Source organism: Calypte anna, chromosome 7, assembly GCF_003957555.1.
Source record: "Calypte anna isolate BGI_N300 chromosome 7, bCalAnn1_v1.p, whole genome shotgun sequence".
NCBI classification, from domain to species: Eukaryota; Metazoa; Chordata; class Aves; order Apodiformes; family Trochilidae; genus Calypte; species Calypte anna.
The window spans coordinates 35,414,594-35,436,476 of record NC_044253.1 but is presented as its reverse complement, the minus strand read 5'-3'; the positions used below and the strand labels follow the sequence as shown (position 1 = coordinate 35,436,476).

The 21,883-nt window shown below is 43.3% G+C and overlaps 1 protein-coding gene across 2 annotated transcripts in view; it reads left to right on the top strand.

The window, feature by feature from the left end:
* Nucleotides 1-244: 244 nt before the first annotated feature.
* SATB2 (SATB homeobox 2) overlaps nt 245-21,883 on the top strand; it is a 117,586-nt gene continuing 95,947 nt past the window's right edge. The window contains exons 1-3 of one of the 2 annotated variants that reach the window (XM_030454628.1): nt 245-334; nt 868-1,086; nt 19,926-20,102. In XM_030454628.1, coding sequence (XP_030310488.1) covers nt 918-1,086; nt 19,926-20,102 — 346 coding nt within the window. In that variant the 5' untranslated portion in view covers nt 245-334; nt 868-917. Of the gene's footprint in view, nt 335-593; nt 619-867; nt 1,087-19,925; nt 20,103-21,883 lie in introns of those variants that run through there. The other variant, XM_030454629.1, reaches the window with a different exon arrangement.

Genomic DNA, 21,883 nt, shown 5'->3' with positions numbered 1-21,883 from the left:
CCCCTCTCCTTCTCGCCGCAGCCGGCAGCCCCGCGGCTCCCCGCCCCCTCGCCCCGACCTCCCCGCTCCGCTCCGCTCGCCACCCGGGACGCTCCGGGAAGGGGCTCCGGCCCCTGCCGCCCCGCGCAGCGCGGGCAGCCTCCCCGGCCCCGCCGTCTCGGCACCCCGGAGGAGGAGGGCAAGGAGAGGGGGGCTGGGGGTGGGGGGACGGACTAGAAGTAGTAGAAGAAAGCGGCGTGAGAGAAGGAAACAAGAAAACTTTCCACCCTGGATTCTCTACTTCTGATCCATGGACAGAGCCCAACTCAGCCAACTTACAGACAGGCTATAAGCAGTAAGTACGGCGGCAGCTCCCGGCAGCCGCTCGCTAGAGGGTTTCTTGCCAGCAGCCGGCTACTCGGTGGATGCACAGCTGGCTAGCGCGGGGGGGCCGTGACAGCGGGGCCACCTGGACTGGCAGCCGCTTCCCCGTGGCCCCCGGGGGCGGGCCGGGGCTGAGGCTGAACCCGGGGCGCAGCACCTGGCTGCGGCGGCCGGGTGGGCTGCCTGCCGGCCGGCCTGCCCAACGCGATGGGGACCGGCCCAGGGCTCAGCGCTGCCTGCTCCTGCCCGCGGCAGGTTGGAGCCGGGCAGCGGGATCCGCGTCTATGCCGCGGCGGGCCGGGCCGGGGCCGTCGGGGTCGAACCGCTCACCGGCTTTCAGTGAACCGGCTGCGGGAGCGGGGCGGCATCACCCCCGGCCGGCGTTCACCCGGCTTCACTGGGATGAGCCGGCCGGGGGGACGCGCTCCGGGGGCCCGGGCGGTTAATTCGGGCCCGGTACCTGGCCAGCGGCCGCTGAAGAGCCCCTTGTTTCTGTCGCCCTAGGTCCGTGCTCCTTCTACTGCGACCTGCTAGCGGGAGCCGCGTCTCCAAGCATGGAGCGGAGGAGTGAGAGCCCCTGCCTGCGGGACAGCCCCGACAGAGGCAGCGGCAGCCCTGATGTCAAAGGGCCCCCACCCGGGAAGGTGGCCAGGCTGGAGCAGAACGGCAGCCCCATGGGCACACGCGGGAGGCCCAACGGCGCTGTCACCAAGCCCGTGGGAGGTAACCATGCGGCCGCGATCATTCCCGGCCCGGCGGCTCCTCCGGAGCGGCATGCCCGGGGGGAGACGGGTGGGCGGATGGGCACCGTGCGCGGGGGGCCGGCGGGTTGGTGTGGCAGCTGGCGGGCGGCTGCCGGCTTTCCTGGAAAGCGTTTGAGCTGCTCAGCCCGCTGCGGTGTCAGCACTCCGTGGAAGGAGTTCAGTCGAGGGCTGCGGCGTGCAGAGCTAGCTCTTCAGAAGGCCTCCAAAAAGGCCACCCCCAGGCCCGGGTTGCGGCCGGGCAGCTCACAAAAGGCAAGGCCTAATCCTGCTGGGGGGAGCTGGGCCCGGCACTTTCTGCCCGAGAAGAGGCGGTCGCCGCCGGGGCAGCCTGCGGGCATGAGCCCTGCAGCCCCAACAAAGGGGCATCGCTTCCAGGTGAGAAGCAGGCAGCCTTCAGGTGCGGGTGGCAGGAGGTAGGGAGGTGTGACAGCTCTGAGCAGGAGGTCTCCAGGGGGAAACAAACGGTAGCGTTTATGGTTGCATTATTAGTTTGTAGGGGTTTTTTTTTTCTGCGAAAATAATTCCGTAGCGGTTGTTGTAAAAGAGGACAGGGCGAAATGTGTGCAAAGTTCAGCACAATCCTTGAGCCTTAGTTTTGCAGCATTCCTGCAGTTCTTCTGAACTTTCATACTTGCTGTCTAGTTGCTGGTCAATTCCATGTTTAGAACATGTTTAAGTGATACAGGTGGTTGCTTTTTTTGGTTTGTTTGGTTGGGGGTTTTTTCCCCCTTTCTAACTAACTTTCGGGTCAGTTCTCCTAAACACCCTCTATTTTTAATCTGAACTCAGATGCTGTCAGGATTAGCACAGTGAAGTGTGTTGTGTTAGGAAAAATGTATTTTAAAATCTTGGAATTAGCTAAGATTGTGTGTGCAAAATAATAGTGCAGGACAGGCCACAGCACACTTTGCCTTTTAAAAAAATACCCTCTCTGTATTTGTGTTTTAAAACGTGCAGGCTGGTAAGGCACAAACGTACTTGTTTATACACAAAGAGTTTGTGTAAATGACATATCAAGAGATACTTTGATATAGTCGTCACATGACTCTCTATTACGTGAGGTTTATTTAGAGATTTTACCATTAGATGCTTGTTTTAGACCTCTTTGGCTCAATAGGCTTCCTAATTGCTGAAGTTTCCTTAGGGGCTGCAAATTTGCTTTTTATTTTAGAAGCATAGGATTCATTTATATACATAATGAAGGGTAAGAGATCTCACTAGTTGTTTCTTTTTGTTTCTTGGATGACGATGTATCTGGTTTTTAAAGCTCTTCTCTGTGTTCTTCTGATATACGGAAAAAGAAGAAACAGCTTTGCAGTGAAAGACTTGTACTATTCCACTGACAAATTGGTGGAGAAATAATTTGATGAACAATTAAAAAAATGAACTAGTTAATCATATAAAAAGTTATATATATATGCATATAGTTTTGGATGCCTTTCTGAGACATTATAGCTGCTTGATTTTAAAGAGAATGTTAGAACTGCAGCTAAAATCTTTTTCCTTGGGGCTGTTATAAAGGAGCACTTCGAAGTGTTTTGGAATATATATGTTGCTTTCTAATTTCAGCTGTGTTAGCCAAGAGAAATCCACTAACTTTTACAGTTATATCTGTTGTTCAGCTTGAATCTGGCCTGTTAAGTTCTGGGAGATTTCTTCCACTTAAAGACAAAAACTCTCATTTCTAAAAGCAAACTTTTAAGAGCCTACATTTTCATTCATTACTCTTCAGCTTATTTATAAAGTTGGCGTAGACTGGAATGTAGAAGTGTGGGGGAATAGGAAATGGAGGACTAATTTTTCCTTTTTTCTTTTCCTTAGCTGGTGTTCTTTTAACAGTGTCAGTTTCTTTGGTTTTAGGCTATCCATAATACAGTTTATTCATTACTCCTTATTGCTACTGAAAGCAAGAAGAAAATTATTCTTGTCTGAATACTTACCTAGGTTCTGTAATACTCAATACTAAATTAGTTAAGGCAGACTTTTTTTAATAAGATAATGGTGCTGTTTAAAATTGATTTAATCTTTTTTTTTTTTTTTTTTTTCCTCCTGGAAATGCTCTCAAGGTAAATCAACATAGCTAATTTCCAGACATTTCTGTTCCTCTGCTCTTTTTTGAATTTGAACCTGTGTGACGAAGTGTTCTTTTTCTGAATGCAGATTGCCCTGTTTTGGGTGTTTCTGTTGTGTGTGTCTGCAGTGATCACTGCAGTGGTAGTAATTTTTTCACTTGAGTTATGAAATGCAGCTGTAGACACTCACAGAAAGACTTACTTTCAATATGCTGGCCAATTAGTGTAAAACTAGTCTGCAAAGAAATATTAGTAAAGGCTCTTCTAGTATTGTTTCTAGTGTTGGATAAAAAGGAAACTGCTAAACGTTGTGATTAAATGACACTTAAGTCTTCAGTTGTATTCAGTGTGTTCTTGGTTTTGAAGATTTTAGGAGCTCTAATATTTGTTAAATGTGAACTTCGGTTGGGAAAAAAATTAAATACTTTGCTGGAAGCTAGAGACCATGATAGTTTTGATTTTATTTTAATGTATTTTATTTTATATTTTATGAAGTGTATCTAAAAGTTTTGAAAACAGATTCTAGCAATTCCTTTTTTCATCTACTTTTGGGCCTTGGATATGTAAATGCTGAAATTCCTTCCTCCTTGTCAAGTGGCTTTTTGGTGTAGTAATATCTGTTTCTGAACTTAATCCTCGTGAACAAAGCAATAAGCTCTCAACTGGTGCTCTGATGAGACTGATGACCTTTGGTAACAAGTTTTATAATCGCAGTGTTTGCTACAATTGTTTTTTCAGTGACTTCCCTGAAGAGAAATATAGTGCTGCAGGTGGTCTTCATCTTCTCTGCAGATTTATGAGGGAAAAAGTGTTTTAAACTAGGCTTTTGTAGGGCAGACAGAAAATCAATTGTTCTCTTGAGAAATTTTGCCTTGTGACTCTCTCTTTTTATTCCTAACCTGAATGTATTTAATTCAAAGGGCCATTACAGCAGCTGTAATAAACTAGTGAAGGTCACTAAAAAGATAAACAGGGTCTTAAAGGTTGTGTTTAATGGGGGATTTAAAAGTTTCGGTGCTGTTTACGATGTTGTTAGTGTCAGTCCGATGTGTTGGAGTCCAATTTTGGTTTGCCTGACTGGCCAAGTGCTTTCTAAAATGTTTCAAGAGTTATCTAACTGCTCTGTTCGAAAACCTGTATGCAGTAAAAGCCCAAGTGCTCAGATGTTCTGGAGAGGCAGGTTTTATAAAGGTCTCTGGGAAAAAAAAAAAGGCTAATACCGCTTTAAAAAACATATGAAGCCTGGGAGAGAGTTTAGAGCAAGCAAGAGCACTATGGTGTTGACAGCTTTATATCCCTGTTGGGTAACATTCACTTACTAGAATTGGCGTCTCCTCTCAGTTAGTAATTCACTCCATAAGGATTAGAAAAAAAAAAAAAAAGAAAAAAAAAGAAAAAAGATGATTAATGGCTAGGAAACTTACATTTACAAAATTGTTGATTGCAATTCATGAACCTGTTTGTGTATGAATGGATGCGCATATATACGTGTGTGTGTGTGTGTTGGTTTTGAAAGAGGTGGAAAATAAGCTTCTAAAGCCTCCCAATGCAGCTTAAAAATGCCAGTGGGCAGAATAAGGTGAAATAAAAACGCTGAACCAAAATATAGCCAGGACACCCATTCAGAATTGGAGCAGGAAATCATTGCAAAGAGTTTGCTGGTTAGATTAGTTGGATGCAATCTGATCATCACACCTTCTTATTCATATATCTGATAAAATGTGTGATTTAATTTACAGAATATTAACAGAGGAGAAATCTTTCAGCCAATTCAAACTGAACCGTATGACTGGGATGTTAATCTGTAGCGGTGGCTGCCGTGCTTGCACCAAGTCTGGTGCACCAGAAATGTGGGTGCAGTGACTGGAGTGCTGCTGCTTACTGCTGTGAGCCCCGTAAAGTTCTGGTGGATCATAGTCTTGTCTGCTCAGGTGCAGTTAGAAATCTGGTTTAATCTGTCTCTGGGGTGACAGAAATGCTGACTGAGGACGGTTGAAGGGCTGTACCCTGCTCAAAGTATTTCTGCAGTAAATGTCATAGGGGTTGTGCTCCCTTTTATATCTTTTATGAGGATTCAAAGTAGATTACTGGAGAGAAATTCTACTTCTGTGCAGATGGAAGAGTACAGCTTGATCAAATTTGCTCCTCTGTTCTCAACAGTTAACATTAAACTCTAAATGGCATCCTGAACTGAGTAAGGAAGTGTGTTTCCTCTGTCCCTACAAACTGAGTGAACTGAAAGGTTAAGTTTTAGAGAGTTTTCCTGCCGAGATCCTAGATGAAGAATATCTTCTTGCTGCCTGGAAGAAGCAACGTAGCTAATTGGAAGAACGAAATGCATTGAGACACCGAAGTCTGAAAGCTGCTGGTCCCTGTTAGTCCAGGAACCAGCAGTATGAGGACGTATTTCGTGTTTCATCGTTGCAGAGTGGTTGGAAAATGTTGCCTTGTGCTTTGATAGAATTCACCAGGGATTAAGAGATGGAAATTCTCGGATTTTATGCACTTTTGTTGCATAAAGAGCAAAAGACCTCTAATTTAACAGTGACAATAAGAAAAGCAAGGTAGGAATTTCTGTTTCATGACCGATGGTTAGAAATTAGTTGCTGTCTTTTTGCTGATTTCCACCCCCAACCCCTTTTCCAATCAGATTATGTCATGTAAATAGAATAAACAGAGCCGTCACTCCTGGAGGGTCATGTAGTGTATCAGATGGACTTTTGCTGAGATAGAAAAATAGTCTTTCTTTATGTCTTTTCAGTGCTTGGTCTGTCATTAAAATAAAGACAGTTGGTTAAAATATACGTGAAATTGAACATAGACATTAAACAGAATATAGGGTATCCGCCCATTCGGTGCCCTAGGCATAATTTGATGTTTAGAGTAATTTTGGAACTCTTAAGTTGCATCTGCATAAAGCCACCAACATTTTTGAATTTGAGATTTAAGATTAGCTGTAGTAAGATTGTAGTTTTCCCCGCACGGGTTCCGAAGGGTTTCGAGTCATCTCCCTGCTTCCTCCCCACCCCGTGCCCTTGGCCACATTAGTTCAGTTGATGCTGCTGCTCTCATCATGCACCAAAGAAGAGAAAAAGAAACCAACGTGTTTGAAAAGCCAGTGTTAGTTCTTCCCCCTCACCCCCTTCCCCTTCTCTTTATACATTTCTGCCTGTCCTTAGTTTCACTGGGATAAAACCGAGTAGATTTACTCTCAGTTATTTATGGGGCATTTGTTTGAAAAATCCTGTTAAGGTGATTCTGCCAGTGACTCCTTGGAATTTTTTTTATGCCTGGGGAATATGACAAAATCGTATTAAAAACATCAAAGGTGCCTCTGAAGAAATACACTTTCAAGGAATTAAACAGCAATGTATTTCTCAGAATTTAGATGAAGGATTTGAACATCGAAGGAAGAAAAACAGTTTGAAACTTTTATTGTTACAAATAAACACTTTAAGGTGGAGTTTGAAGATTCCTTTCCTAAATACTTAAATATAGGAGTCTTTATATTCTATATAAATTATTTTACTGTACTGATGAGTATTTTATCTGGATTTAAAAGTAGAAAAGTGGCATAATGTAATAGCAGTCAAGTGGTCATTTCAACAGACAGCTTTGTCATATTTAAAATTCCTCATTTGTAACACAGACTTTCAGATGGTATCAGTTACTTTAAAATACCTTCAGTTTAATACTCTTAATAGTAATGCTGGTCTGAATATTTAGTTGTGCAGTTACTTTCCATCATTGCTGTTCTCCTTAAAGCTGTCTGTGTGAAATGGGGAGGAAAAGGGCCATAACAGTGACTTGGAGCTTAAGTGAAATACTTTGACCGGTCAGATTTTTGTCACTTGCAGTGACACAGAAGACGGTGATACAATATAGCATCTTTGATGCTGTGTAAGGAAGGCAGTTTTACTGCAATCATGTGTTTATATTTGCCAAACAGCTGTGTTCAGGAAAAAATTTATTTTTATGATTGGTCAGTCTACAACCTGCTTTTAAATCTTATTTTTAAACTTTTCAAAATAACTGAAAATCTGTAAAACTTTGGAAGATTTTATTTCGACTCCCAAATTGCAAGGCATAGATAAGTTAGGCCTTTAATTACCGTCCCTCATCATAATTTAGTTAAATTAGTAACTGCTGCTGAGTTTTAGGATTAAAGGCCCAGTTTTTCAAGGTATAAAGTATTACCCAGTCCCTCGGAATTGTTACACTGGGATCGTGTTCAAGATAACCCGTGCCTGGTTCAGCCTCTGTGAGTGCCGAGCAAGCCTGCTCTCCTTTTGAAGCTCCAAGTGGTTTTGAAACCAGCCCGTTGTGCTGAACGAGGAGCCCTTTCTGGCTTGGAAAAAACTGTCTTTTGGTAATTAGTTCCTACTGTAAGAAATGTCCTGGGTCAGACGCCTCGGTCCCCACAATGTCACGTGTCCCTAACGCAGACCTAAGGAGCAGTCACAGCAGACAAAAGGCAGCTGAGGATTTGATGGCTTTTGAGAAATGTTTTCTAGCCTCTGGTCATACTAAAAAAAAAAAAAACAACAAACCAACAAAAACCTTCCAACAAGCTTTGGACTTGTTGCAGAATGCTCAGCAGCAGCCTCTCTGCTGTGGGCTTACATACAAATGAGTTTGCATTGATTAGTGGTGCAAAAGGCAGAAAATATGCTTTGCCATTTAATTTGGGGCAAATTGTTAGCCCCTCTAGATGAGGTTCTTGTGGCCATTCACCAAGTGTTGACTGCTTTAGTGTGTGACACGTTCCCAGCCAGCCAGTCGTCTTCTCTGTCTTCTTGGGGCTCTATAGTTAGGGATTTTTTCCCCCCCGCATGCCTTGTACAAAAGCAGAGATTACAGCTGCCGTGTGTACTTTGTCCCCATCTTCATTTGCACTGATTCAAATATTAGTAAAGGAAAAATGAGGCTTTTTTTTCATTTCCTAATTCCAGTTTTATTTTAAAGAACTTGTAAATTTATTTTTTTTTAAAAGACACAATAAAATAGTTTTAAAGGTTGGCTTTTTTTTCTTTTTAAATACCTGCCCTTGCTCTGCGAGCATCCCCTGAAGATTTACAAACATACCAAGATGCCAGTGTTTGTGCATTAGCCATTTAAGGCTGCTGACATTGTGAAGCCCTGAAGGGCAATATTTGAAAGGTGTTTTGTTTTGATTTTTAAGTGTAATTCTGACTCTGATTTTTAAGATGCAAATATTGATGTTGCTTGTATCTGAGGACTTATATAAAACCTCCTTCCAGGGAGGCATTTCTGCTTGGAATAAGACTACAGAAATAATTTACAGGGTTGCTTAAAAGACAGAACGTGAGCCCGGCGTTGGGCCACTCCTGAGCCAGTGCTATGTCAGAGATCTCGTGCCAGAACTCCAGATATATTTCAAATTCCCATGCAAACGTGGGATGATTATTGGTGTTACATGCAGGAAAAGAGAGGTTTGTCATTATTTGTATGAAGGGAACAAAAGGAGTTTGAAGCAAAAAAGATGGGTAGCTCTAAAATAAGTTTAAGCATATGACTTATTTTCTGAATAGAAAATCACCTGGCTAATAGCAAAAATTGTCAGTCATTTTGCTCTGACATCCTTGTATCAGACAGAGATGCAATATTAACAGTCTGAGCACAACTGGATCTCCTCAGGAGCAACGTCAACAAGGGGGAAAAAAAGCTCAGGAAGAAGATTAATAAAAACCTGTCAGGCTATGCTTTCTGTGAAGCTATGGCATCTCTTGAGATAACCACATGCCCACTGCATTTTCAGATTACAGTAGAAATGTCTCCCACCGAAATATGCTCCCCCTTTATTTGTTTCCCAAAGACCCCCTCTGGGATGAAAGGCCACTCCAGTGACACTAAACCTTTTCAGAAGTGCTGAACCTGGCAAGAGGTGGCCGGGGGCAGTGTCTGGTATCCAAACCCAGGAGCTGAATCACTGCATAGAGCCACAAGGTTACTTTCTCTCTCTCTCTCTCTCAGCTGTTCTATTTGTTTAATGTGGAGAAGGGGCTGGATTAGTCTGTCTTTGCTTGTGTGTCACCAGCCCTCGACTCTCCAGAAGCTGCTGACTTCGTGTGCATTGGGAGGGAAGCTGCAGCAAAGCGAGGCAGCTCGCAGGGAAGTGTTTACCATCCTGGTAATCGAAGCTCACAGAGAGTGTTTTGTCATAAATCCAGCTGACAGGCATATATTGGAAATGAAGCATGTCATTTTCAAAACTATAACCAGACTATTTTTTGAGAGTAATATGAATTCATATTTTGAGCGTATTTGGGTTTATATGGGTTGCCATTATTTATATATTAAAATTAGATGTGCACAATTTCCAGCCTTATTATTTGAATGGTATTAAGAAATGTAGTTATAAATTATGAGTTATGGAATACTTTGGAGTAAAAGGTGATTTTCATAATGTCTTTTCCCAACTTACAAATAACTTTTTTGCCATAATACAAACATGCTGGCGGAGCAACATGATAGATGTCTCTTTAAGTATTGTAGTAAAAGAAAATTACTTGTATTCTGAGGCTGTGGATAGTTTATGTTGTTTTGGACCCATTTCCCAAGCAGTGATCGAAAACAGATTACAATAACAATTATACAGTCAGAAGATGCAATATCCATTTCTGTTTTAATTGAGTGAAAGAATAATAAAAACATCATTAAGAAAAATGAGGTGGACCTGTCATACAGTCTACCAATTTTTAGTCTTGGAGAAAATGCAGAGTAACAGAAGTGTGGGCTCTTTTTTTATTATTATTATTTTATTTTTCCCCTTTTTTAAAGTCAAGTTTGTGGCTTAAGCTGGAAATCTGGATGGTAGGCTTCATACAGGCTGCTAGGAGTAGGTCTGCAGTAAGCAGGAGTACTGCTTGACAAGCAAGCTCAGCTTGGGCATTATCTGAGTGTCTGGGTTGGGTTTAATAATGAGCATAATGTTTCTGTCATTGGTCTGGCCCTCCCTCGTTATATTAATATGCTCATAGTGTCGTATTGACCTGCCAAACAGGTGAGTTCAGAGAATGCCATGAATAGGGAGAAAATATATTAAAAAAAAAAAAAAAGATTACTTTCTCTCTTTTTTTTTTTTTTTCCCTCTCTTTTCTCTTTTATTTTTGCCCCTCCAAATCTGTGGATTTGTATGGCAGTAAGAGTATTTGATTTCTAAGACACTGCTCCTGGGGCTGGGTCTCCTGTGCTCCCTCACCATCCCAGTCTTCTGATGAAAACCTTGCAGGCAGCAAGGCCCCGTGCTGGGTGTGTCCCACAGCTGTGTTCCTCTTGGGAAGGGACCCAACCAACAGCCCAAGGAACCTGGCTCTCCACTGAAGCTGAGTCCTAGAGCTGTAAGCAGAAGCATTCCCTCTGCCACCCCATCCATGGATGTAAAGATTCTCTCTAGCTTTGGCTCTAGCTGTGTACCATACAGCTTTCTAAGTCAACATTTGGAGTGGCATCCACTCCTCACCTGGAGGTGAGCCAGGAGCCAGTTCAGCCTTTGGAGAGCAGGTGTAATCTGCTTCCTTTGGCTGATGCCTCGAGGGGAGCACTCATGTTGGCACTAGCAGAAGTCTCTGGTTCTCTGACATAGCTCTGTGTTCACAGTGTTGTAGCAATTCAGCCTATGCAGCCCCCAAAGCATGGGTTGCTGACTCTTAGCAAGTGAGTCCACACACAGTAGGTGCCCCTGAACAAAGTAAGCATACTGGGTGTACCTGAGGAAGAAAATGGACATGTTAACTCTTCTTCTTTGACCTCATGACTTATTTGATGAAGATGTGGCAGTTAGTAAAAACTGTTGGGTTCATTGGACCTGCTGGCTGACAAAAGGAAATACCCTAAACAATACTTTTCAAGTATATAGTTTTCAAACATGTAATCTCATCTTTGTGAAGTTGTGGAGCCTTCCTCCATGGCTCTTGAACTTCTGTCCTTCGAAAAGGACATCAGAAAAGAGCACTCAGAAGCTGCCCTCTGCCTGTGGGGATATGGGGTGGGGAAGGGGGAGCTTTGTGAGTAAGGACCCAGCCCCAGGTGCCAGGTCCTGACCCAGGGTGTGCTGGGTGTGCAGGCTTTCTGGAAGCACTCTCCGTATAGACTGGTGAAAAGGGAGGCAGAGGGAATGACAGAGCAGCTCCTTCTCCTCCTGCCTTGCCTCGTGGTTCTCTCCTCCATTTGTTTTCCTGCTGAAGAGCTGCTGAAGATTTCTGTGGTCTCCTTATGCTAGAAAAATGCCATCTAGAAATGATGTTGCCATAGCAGTAGTTGAAGCCTTGCTGAAAGCAGAGCAGGATGAAGGGCCCCATCAATAACCATTGAGTTTGGTGACATTTATTCTGAGCTGGTGGCTAATGTGGTTTGTCCTATTGCCTACATTCTTGTAGCTTTTGCCCAGAACCAGTTCTACCATATTTCTTGATGTTGTCACCTAGAAATGAGGTTTTCCAATGCTGCCAGTATCTGAAAGACGTGAGGAAGGTGATGTTTACAGGTCCATTCAGCTTGTCTTACAGCTGGAGCCTACACTTGGGCTTGAGGACACAGATCTAGGGACAGTTGTTAGGTTAGAGTCTCCATCAGCTGTTTGTATGGAATCGTGAAGGAGGGGTGGTGCAGTTTCTTCTTCTTCTTGCCAGGAGGTGGCTCAGAGGGGAATGGGCCCAAAGGGGAAAGGAGCTCACTGGTGGTCCCAGAGGAGATCCCAAAAGAGGCCCGAGTGTGGTACACAGCTCCTCTCCAGAATGCAAACCTCAAACCCGCTATGAAAGCTTTTCTGTTGCATTCCAGGGGACTTATCCCAGTACCAGGAGACTAGTTAATAGAACCTTCATTAAAATGCTTTTGCTGGAAGATATTTTTTTGCTTTAAAAATTACATAATAGGGTGGCATCTGCTAGCACCATCGAAGTTAAGGGCTTATTAGTGGTTCCAGTTTTCAGGGTCTAAAAATGTTGGTCATTAAAATTAATTCTGGGTTGAACTTGGTGCAGAGAGCTTTAGCCCCTTAGGCCAGTTCTGTTATGTAGCTGAGAGGAAAACAACAAAAAGCAGTCCCCCAAACCAAAAACCCCTCAGGTCCCCTAAAGTTGTTTTTAAGTTGCAAAAAACAAAACCTTAAACTTATAGAAAATTAATGGCTCAAGATGATTTTTAAAAAAAAACCAAAAACCGATTGAATTTAAAAACGTTTCCTTCACTGGTTTTGAGTGAAATGTGTGCATTTTCCATTAGTTCATGTTATAAAGTGCTGCTGTGGGGTTTGCTTTTTTCCTTCCTTTTTCATCTGGGAAGCAAATTTAAACGACTGAGCTGTTTTATTTGGGAAAATTGTAGCAGTGGTGTCTTGCTTTTGGCTGTGACCTGCGGTGTCTGTGTGTGGCTCTGGCTGAAGGCACGGCACTGGCACAGCCACAGGGGAGCCTGAGAGCACCTTGGGCTGCCATTGGGCTGAGGCTTCCTTGGTTTATCATGCCTCTCACTTTTCACTCACTCAGATGGAGAGCTGGAAGTACTTTCTTCTCCTCTTTAATTCCTTCTACCTCGTGGCTGCACAAAGCCCCGCTGGCCACTCGCTTTCCTGCCCTTTGAACCCCACCAGCGTGGCAGGTTTGGAGTTTAGGTTGAGTTAGTACAACTAGTTTAGCAAAGCAGGTTAGTTACCAGGAGCAACCAACCCACTCTAACAAGAGGCTTCATCTCCCCTGAGTGACACCCCTGTGCTGGCCAGGCAGCAGGAGAGGCTGTGCTGGAGGTGAATACCTCAGCCCCTCTTGATTTCACGTTTCTTGTTCGCCTCAGCACATGCTCTGAATGCTGCTTTTCTTTTATACCGTTTTCTGAGAAACTCAAGTATTATCAAATCAAGTTCTGAATTTCATAATATGTTTCTGTGGTGGGATAGTGGCCTGGAATCTTTCGTGTTAAACAGTAAAGCTGTTATTTCAGCTAGGGGAAGGATTCTTTGGCTGGTTAAGCTGTTAGGGGCAGGGGGCATCTGCAGAGACGTTAGTGACTTCTTTATAAAATTTCCTAAGATCTGGGATAGTTGTGATGGTGGGAGACTGAAGCCACAGAAAGGACTGGAAGCAGAAGAAGGATGTAAATAATATCTTGTGGTTTTCAATCACCATTGGCTAAAATATAATATGTAGAACTGCATTTCCTGCCTACAGATTTATTGAATATGTAAAGCCAGAAAAAATAACTGAGGAGGAGGAGAAAGATATTGTCTGTAGCTTTATTCCCTCTGGCCCTCCTAAGAAGAAAAATTCTACATTGTAGTGTTATTTAGCATGATTTTGTTTCTTTGGCAAATGTTGTATTAAAATCATCTGTAGACTGAGCTCTTCTGTACCAAATTGCATCTTGGAACAAATTATTTGCAGTGGGCTTATAAACCCGTGAAGAGTGGGAGTTTAACAGCATCACATTCCTGGTTGTGTGCAGAATCAGCCCTCACATTTTGTCCAGAACACATCAGAGAGCAGAGGGTTAGCAGAAAGTAGGATCCTTGTTTTTAAAGAAGTCCTTTTGCAGTCAGGAGGTGCTTGGTGCTTGTGTTTGTCGGAGGATTGGGCGGTTGCAAAGATCTGATGTGGGATCCTGGGTTTGACCCAGAGGTTTCCTGAGGGCCTCCTGTCAGTGTGCACACACAGCTGCCTTCACCTGGTTCCCAGAGGCAGGTGACAGACAGCTGCAGAGTCAGTCATTCCTCCAGTCCTCAGGAAAAAAGATTCTCACTAGAAGGATTCTCAGACTTGTGATGGGAGCACTGTAAGCTGGTGCTTGGTACGAGGGAGGCTGCAACACAGTCCACTCACCCAAACCAAGCATTTGTTGTAAATAAGTGCCAACAGTTTATATTCTGTCCCATTTAATGATATTCATCATTTTTGGGGTGGCTTGAAAGTGAGCCTTAATGGACATGAGTAACCCTTGCTGAATGTGTGAGCTCTGTCTCCACCACCTCATCCCTGCATTGCAGAGGCACGGGATCTGGTCAGGATCTGCTTTGAGCCTGATCCTTCTGGAATGGGAGTGGCTGTGTCCCAGGGGCAGGGTGGCAGTGGCACAGCTGAGCCTGCTCCACCTCTGCCTGCTGCTCCTCTGGATGCAGCCCTCAGCTGGGCTCTGCAGGAAGATCTCACAGCCCCACCAGATACAGCTCCACTCTGATTGAAAAAAAAGCAGTGTTGAGATCAGAACAAAAACCTCTTTTTTTCAAATACTCTTTGGTGTCCTCCCTCCTAGAATAAAACCAGTTTGGAATGCAGCTGATCTTATTACGCGTTTATCTTCTCTCATTATGCGTGATCTTGAAGGTCTTTTCCTACCTAAATAATTCTGTTTATTCATTGAGTTGGCTTTTGGATAGAAACCTCTTGCTGGTTACTACATGCAGTAGGTTTTCATTTCTGGTCACTTCAGGATTTGCAGTTTACAGCGTGTTGAAAAGGGGCAGGCTGAAGCTTGGAAGCTTCTTGCTTCTTTTTTTTTTTTTTTTTTTTTTGTCTTTCCCTTTTTTGTTTTTGTGTAGTGATGATGTTAGGTTTTTCAGAACAGAAATTATGGATTTGTGTTTCACTATGATGTAGGATGGCCATTTCTGGTACAGAAATTCAGGTATTTCTGAACAACTGGAAGCTGTCAAACCTTCCTGGGTTCTGCCTTTTGGATGAGGGCTGCAGGCTGTGAGGAGGAACACTTGCAAACCTTTCCTGTGCTGCACGAATGCCGATTCCTGCCATTTAAAAAAGTTTTCTCAATTTAAGGTTATTTTTCAGATTTTTCTAAGTGAAAGGGAAAGAAAGTTAAATACCAACTTGGTATACGTAGGGTCAGCACTATTGGAGCACAAAGAGAAATAAATAAATAGCCTGCCTCCCCCTCACTGCCTTTGTTGGATAAAGGACTCTTGCCTAAAGGAAAACCAAAAGCAGATTAGGTTTAGGAAATGTTTGTAGTTTGATTGCTTCCTGTGGTTATTGCCAGTTGTGGCAGCATGCTTTAGTGTTAAATACAGGGGATCTTTATCTAGATGATTTCCTCAATGTGACCCACGCTTTGCTATCGAGCTTCCTACTCCCTGTTGCAGGGGAAGAGCCTCAGCTCAGAAGTCCAGCTGAAGGTTCTCGTAATTCAGTGTTTGGAGGTGTGCATGGGAATAAATGGTTGTGGATTCTGCTTTTGCTGTTACTTAGATTCTATTGTGGTTTTTTCTTTTTATCTATTGGAAAGGGTATCTTAGAGAATGACCCACGTTGCAGTCTCTGCTGGGGAAAATGTTTTCTGCATATGGAAACGAAGAATTTTCAATAGTTTATGAGTTTTCAGATAAATGTCCTGGTTTCTGAACTCCCAACCATAGAAATTTGCCTTTTTCTTGGCGATAGATGACTCTGCATGTGTGCCTGTGTTCTGTTTAAAAAGAAACAAGCATACAAAGCAAGCAACCAAACAAAAATAGATCTAAAAACCCGAAGCACAACAACAAAAACTTTATTTTCCACTTTCTTCATTTGATAAAAATCTCTGTACTGTAGAATGATTTCCTTTGGGTTTGACACTGCCATTTGATCTCAGTTTTTAATAATTTTGGTGGGTTTCACTCCCAGAAGAAAACATGCTTGTGCTGTGAAGTATTCCCACTAGAAATCTGGGCAGTCTTAAAACCTTGTGTTACTCAGGGCTTAGAACTGGCTTCTTTATTAATTCCCTGCTAGACAACCCCTGTACAGTAAATCTTTCCATCACGCCATGCTGTTGAAATTAATCAAGCTGATGTTTGGAAATTGTTCAAATTAGATTAAATTAAATAACACCTAGATGGGGCTCAGAACTTGGGCTGATGGAAACAGATTTTAATCTGAAAAGACATGAATTTTATCCGTGCCTCCTCTTATTGGTTGATCTTCACATTGTGCTTTCTGGGACACACACACACAAGCACTGCTGGGGAAGTGAGTGTCCTCCTCAGTTTTCTGCATCTTTTTCTTTTTATCTTTAGGTGCTGAGCCTGTGATGTTTATGTGGAAATGGGCAGTGCAGAGAGCAGCACTTTTATTGCTTGCTCTAAAGTATGCACTGGGCAAAGCTTTTGCAAATGAGCAAAAGAAACAGTGCTGGACTTCTTAATGTCTGCTCTGTCTTCTCCTTCTAACTTTTTTTTAAAAATTGACAGCTTTTATTTGCAAATCTTGCAATTGAAAATGTTTTCCAAGGAGGTGCAGAACTGCAGTTAGGTAATACTTTTATCTGGCTTCAAGGTTTTTTTTAAATTACTGTTTTATGAAGCAAAGTGTCCAGAATGTTCACTTCTTAAATGGAATAACTATTCCCTCATTTCCCTGGTGAAATAAAACTATAGATTTGATTGGTCAAAGAGGATCAAACCTGTGTTTGGGCACAGGTCTCTTTGATACATATTTAATTTCTTCTTTGTTTCTCTGCACCTTAGATGAGTCTTGGCAAAAACTGCAACTATGCTGACCAAGTCTTCTCTATATGTTGCTGCTTTTCCTTGAAAGCAACGGCAGGGTTTAGATCCCTTCCTTGGCATTTTTTAATTTTATTTTTTAAAATATATGTTACACAAAGGTACCAGTCACGGCCAACCATTCTGTTCTGCTGGGTAACAGTGGGAACAGTTTTCCCCTGTTCTCTTCCAGGGATTAGAAGGACTGCATGCTGTGTATGGATGTCCTTATAAAAGTCTTTACGTAGATGTTGTTTTATGCTCCCCTAACATTTTATGCAGATGCTGTCTCCATGGGGTCAAAGCTCCGTGAGAAGCACAAAAGAATGGCCTATAAGTCAGTTAAGTAAATTAACCTCAAGGAGAAAAAGTATTTTTTTGTAATTTGTGATCGCTATTAAGGTTTGTGTGCATTCCAGCATTGTGTTAATCCTTTAAGGAAACAAACTGTTTCTTTTTTAGCCCTCAGCTTACCCCTGTAAGGGGGTGAGGGCCCTGTGGTGAGCTGGAGGTGTAATACAGGCATCTAGGAGCAAGAGATGGCTTATAGCAGTGTGTAAAGAGCAGGACTGCTGATGTTCTTTTCTTCTGATTCCAGCACACTGAAAGTATATTAACTTTTTTTTGTTTGTTTGTTTTAATCAAGAAACAGAAGTTTGAGGCACTAAATCCATTGGAGACATTATGGCTTAACTCTCCAATGAGAAATAAAGGGCAAAGCAGATGGAACTTCCATGGAGTGAGATTTCCTTGGAAATAAGTTGGATTACTGTTGCTTTTCAGTAGAACAGGATTGGTATGAAGATTCCAGACTCTAGCGAGAAGCATGAGAATGGGTTAGCAGTGACAGATGTGGTAACCTGCCCTTTGCTCTCTGTTTTTAAGGTACTAATAGCAGCTTATCATCAGTTACACTGGGGCACAGAGTTCAGAGATGTTTTTGCAAAGGCTGTTTCTGTAGCAGAGTCCCCGCAAGCAAGGGCAGCAGGAAGGGGCAGGAAAGTCATCATGGGCAAGAGTCTGTGGGTCCTCTGTGACATCCTTAAAGTGGTGGCATGTACAGCATCAGTTCTAGCATTTGGGAGCCTGGTTGTACTGAGACCAGTGTGGAGAATAAGTGTGACTTCTGTGCTTGAAAGGGTGGGAAGGCAGTTGTGTGACAAGGAAAGCATCCAGCAGGAGGATGGAAGATGCTGTGGCATCCCTCTCACAGTTTGCATTCACCTGCTTTTCCTCTCTTGCCCAAATGTGACTTAAACAACCAACATCACAGCCTCAGCCTCTGGCCAAGTGTCTGAATCTGTTGTTAAGACATTAAAAACCCCATCCCCTGGAAAGGGCTCCTGATGGACTATGTGTTTGACAGGGTGGAATTTTGTTGCTCAGGAAGGTTAAGTTTCATTTTAGTTAAATGATTTATGGACAAACAGAATTCTGTTGGTAACCTTTGATAGCAATAGAAATCTCGTCACTGATTTCAGAGGAATAGGATCAGCCTTGCACCATCCTTTCAGGAAAGCACCTTGAGATTATTTTTTTTTTCGCTAAGATTTTGTTGGTTTTGGTTCCGTTTTGTTTTTTGTTTTTTTTTAACACTGGCTGCTTAAACTTGAAACATGCATCAGTTTAACCCAGAACCAAGCAGTGAAGAAAGAGCAGCATCAATGTGATGCTGTAACCTACTTAAACGTTACTTCTGCCTTTAAAACAAAGAACTAAACCACATCAGCTGAGTATCACAGCTCATAGCTGCTGCAGTTAGATGGCAGGTTGGGAGCCCTCTGTGCCACATAGGTCACTACGTGAGAACTGGGTATCCAAAATATATTTTAGAATACATCTGGTCTCTGCATATCCAAGATGAGGATGATTTAAGCCATTAGCAGTGGTTAGGTGTGTGACTACCTATTTAAGGGCAGGGTGACCCCCCTGAAAGGCTGTGTTTGTAGTGTGTACAAAAAGTACAGGTTTGTAGATGCTGAACCTGCTGAGAGTAGAAGACTGAAAATATTTCACTGAGCTTATATGGAAGCAGAACTGCAATGTGCTTTTCTCCTCTTTTGTCCTTAAAGAAGAACCTGGTCCAGGAATACAGGGATTTGTATCTGGCCTTTCATAAATATACTCATTTTTCATAGTTATTATTTACTGGAAATAGTTATATTCCATTCTGAAGGACAGCTTTGAGAGGTGAGCATTCCTCTCAGCTTTTGGAGCCTTAGGTAGCATGTAACAAACAATAAACTGCTGTGACTGCAGGTAATGTTTTTGCCAGCCCCTGACCTGTAGCAGGTGATGGGGATGGCTGTGTGGTTCTGTAGGTTTTCCATCTCTTCCACCTTCCCTCTGTGCACAGGCTGTGAGTGCTGCAGGGCTGTCTCCTGCAATTCTGCTTCTTCTGCTGCCTGTAAGATTGAATCCCTTTAAGTTCATGCCCCGCAATTTATTGCCATAGATGACTTGATCCTGTAACCACAAATGTAAATTTACAATAAAACAGAACAAAATTGAATCCAGACCACCCCCTGAATTTTCCACTTCCGTGATCCCTCCTCATCCTTGATCCTGTTTGGAAGAGAGCTGTTCTCACTCCCTGCATCCAGGCAGCAGCACAACAGCCAGTGGCCTCTCTGGCTCTGCCTGCCCGGCAGCTGCCAACACGTTATTGTTTTCTTGTTCCCAGCAAAAGCAGTGTGTGGGTATTTCCTCTGCACAGTCAGAAGACCGGCCAGGGGCTGGAAACGTGCAAATCAGGCTGTCCCAGCCAAGGGCTGCGAGTGGGATCGGCTCTGCCGATCCCTGCGTATGTTCCCCGTGTGGAGAGAAGCGGCAGCAGCTTTTTTGTGTCAGGTTTCCGAATGGCTGAAGGCAGAGAAGCTCTGACCTGAAAGGAGAGGGACACGGATGGAGCTGTAGAAAACTTGTGCGATGTTGAAAAGCTCTTATTAGGAAATCTTGTTCGTCCTCATGCTGACTGTGATTCTGTTCCTGAATTGTATTCTCTGGAGCTTTTAGTGTGGTTTTTAAATGAGTCAAGTGATGAGACTTCAGTATTTCCCTTGGAAAGAAAACAAAAGCTATCCCACAGGGAAGAAAGGCAGATTTCCACTTAAGATGAGCCTTCTAGGAGGTGTTTTAATTTACAGCTTTAATCAGAGATCGATGACACACTTCTCGTTCCTCCCTTACTGATGCTGTTTTTTGTGTGTTTTTTGTTGTTTCTTCTTTTTCATCTAGGTTTGATGATTCCAGTCTTTTGTGTGGTGGAGCAGTCGGATGCCTCTCTTGAATATGATAATCGGGAAGAGCACGCAGAGTTCGTGCTGGTTCGCAAAGATGTGCTCTTTAGCCAGCTGGTGGAGACAGCGCTCCTGGCTCTGGGGTATTCCCACAGTTCTGCAGCTCAGGCACAAGGTATTCAATAAAGTTCTTTTTTCCCCCCTCCTCTGCACCCGAGGGTGTTGGAAGTAAGGAGAAAGCGAAGGGAATGGGCGGGAGTCCTGGAAGTGGTTCTATCACTTGTATTGATTCCTGCATCTTCAGCTAGGTGTACAACAAGCCCTACCTTGTTAGCCTGCCTGGAAGGCATTAGCTGGATCTTGCTGGAGTGTGAAATATGGTGATAATGATCAGTCAACATATTCCTGACATGTCGGTTCTGTACCAGGAGGCAGGGTTTTGCCTTGTGGAAGTCAGTACAGAAGAGCTGGATAGAACCTCTAGGTGTGCAGCTAGTATTCCTCTCTGTACTAGGGCCGTTTTGAACAGCATCTCACAGTATTTAATTTTTAAATTATCTATATAATCATAATACATTTATGGGCAATAGTAGTGCTGAACGTGCAGGCTGGTGTCTCTGGTTTTACTTAGACATTATTGCTGCAAAGCCCTTTGTAAAGCTCTACAGGCCCTTCCACTTAGAGATGATTCTCCACTAGCAGCAAAATCTTAAAATAAACAGTACTTGCCTCTCTCTATGCAATATAACAGCTTGAAAAAAACAAAAACAAACCTAAAATCATAATCTTGAGGAAGACAAGAAGGAAGTGGTGGGTTAGGAAAAATCTTGCCAGGATGAACTGTGCTTTTTTATACTAAACTGACCTAACCTATATCAATGCTCATTCTTTGGGATGAGAAGCCTGTAAGTTTCAGTTCCATCTCGGTGTCACCAGTAAACCTGTGCACTTTTAGAGGACTTTAACAGAGGCTTTGCCTGGGGATATGGATTTTATCTGTTGGCTTTAGTTATTTTGTGTAGCTGGGTATGTGGACATGTAAACAGAGAGAGCAGCAGTGGCACTGAACCCAGGAGTTCCAGGCAGCAGTTAATAGCTCAGGCTCCTTGTACAAACTTCTTTCCAAGCAGGGTGATAATGATTCATTTCCTCTGTCAGGCTCTGCCCTGGGAGTGAGGCTCAGGTTCTTTATACATCAGAGCTCATGCACATGTGTTTATTTACACAATATGGTAAGAAAAGCTCTGCAAAAAGGTAGTTGTTTTGTTTTTTTAATAGGAAACATTGCATTTCGTTTTAGGGACGCTTTTTTCCTGCACATAAAAGGTCAGCTTATCCCCCTGTTTCCATTCTGGTGAGCCAGCTTCCCGTTTGACAGCACTATCCATCTCAGTTAACACAGTTGCTCAACGTGTTGGGAGCTAACATGTGGAACACGCTGCATTAGGTGGCCAAGATTTGATTCTTGGCACTTGGAGAGGGGAACGGGCTTTGCTTTCAGCTAGCTCCAAGGAGGCATGTGGTTCAGTGCAGTGATCCACACTGCCTGAGCAGCTCACCTGGGGGAACCTGCTGCTGCAGCATCTCTGCTGAGAGAACAGGAGGGGCAGAGACAGATTGACTCGGGAAGAAAATCAGTCACTGTGCAGGGAGGAAATGTCCACTGTGGTTTTGAACTGCAGGCTTTGCAGGGAGTGGGTTCAGATGCTCCTCTGTCACCTGATGTGTTGATCCAACAGATAGAAAATAAAAGTTGGATCTCTAATTATTGTAATTAGTCCAAAAGAAAAGACTGGCATTTGTGTCTTTAAGGCAGCAGTTGCCTTCCACTAGAAAACATCAGGTAGTGTAATGCTTAGAAACTAAAAGATCCATCAGCTAACAAAATATTTGGTCAGTTCATTTACCTTCACACATCTTGTATACATCCTGGAGGAATTCTGCAGGTTGTGCTGA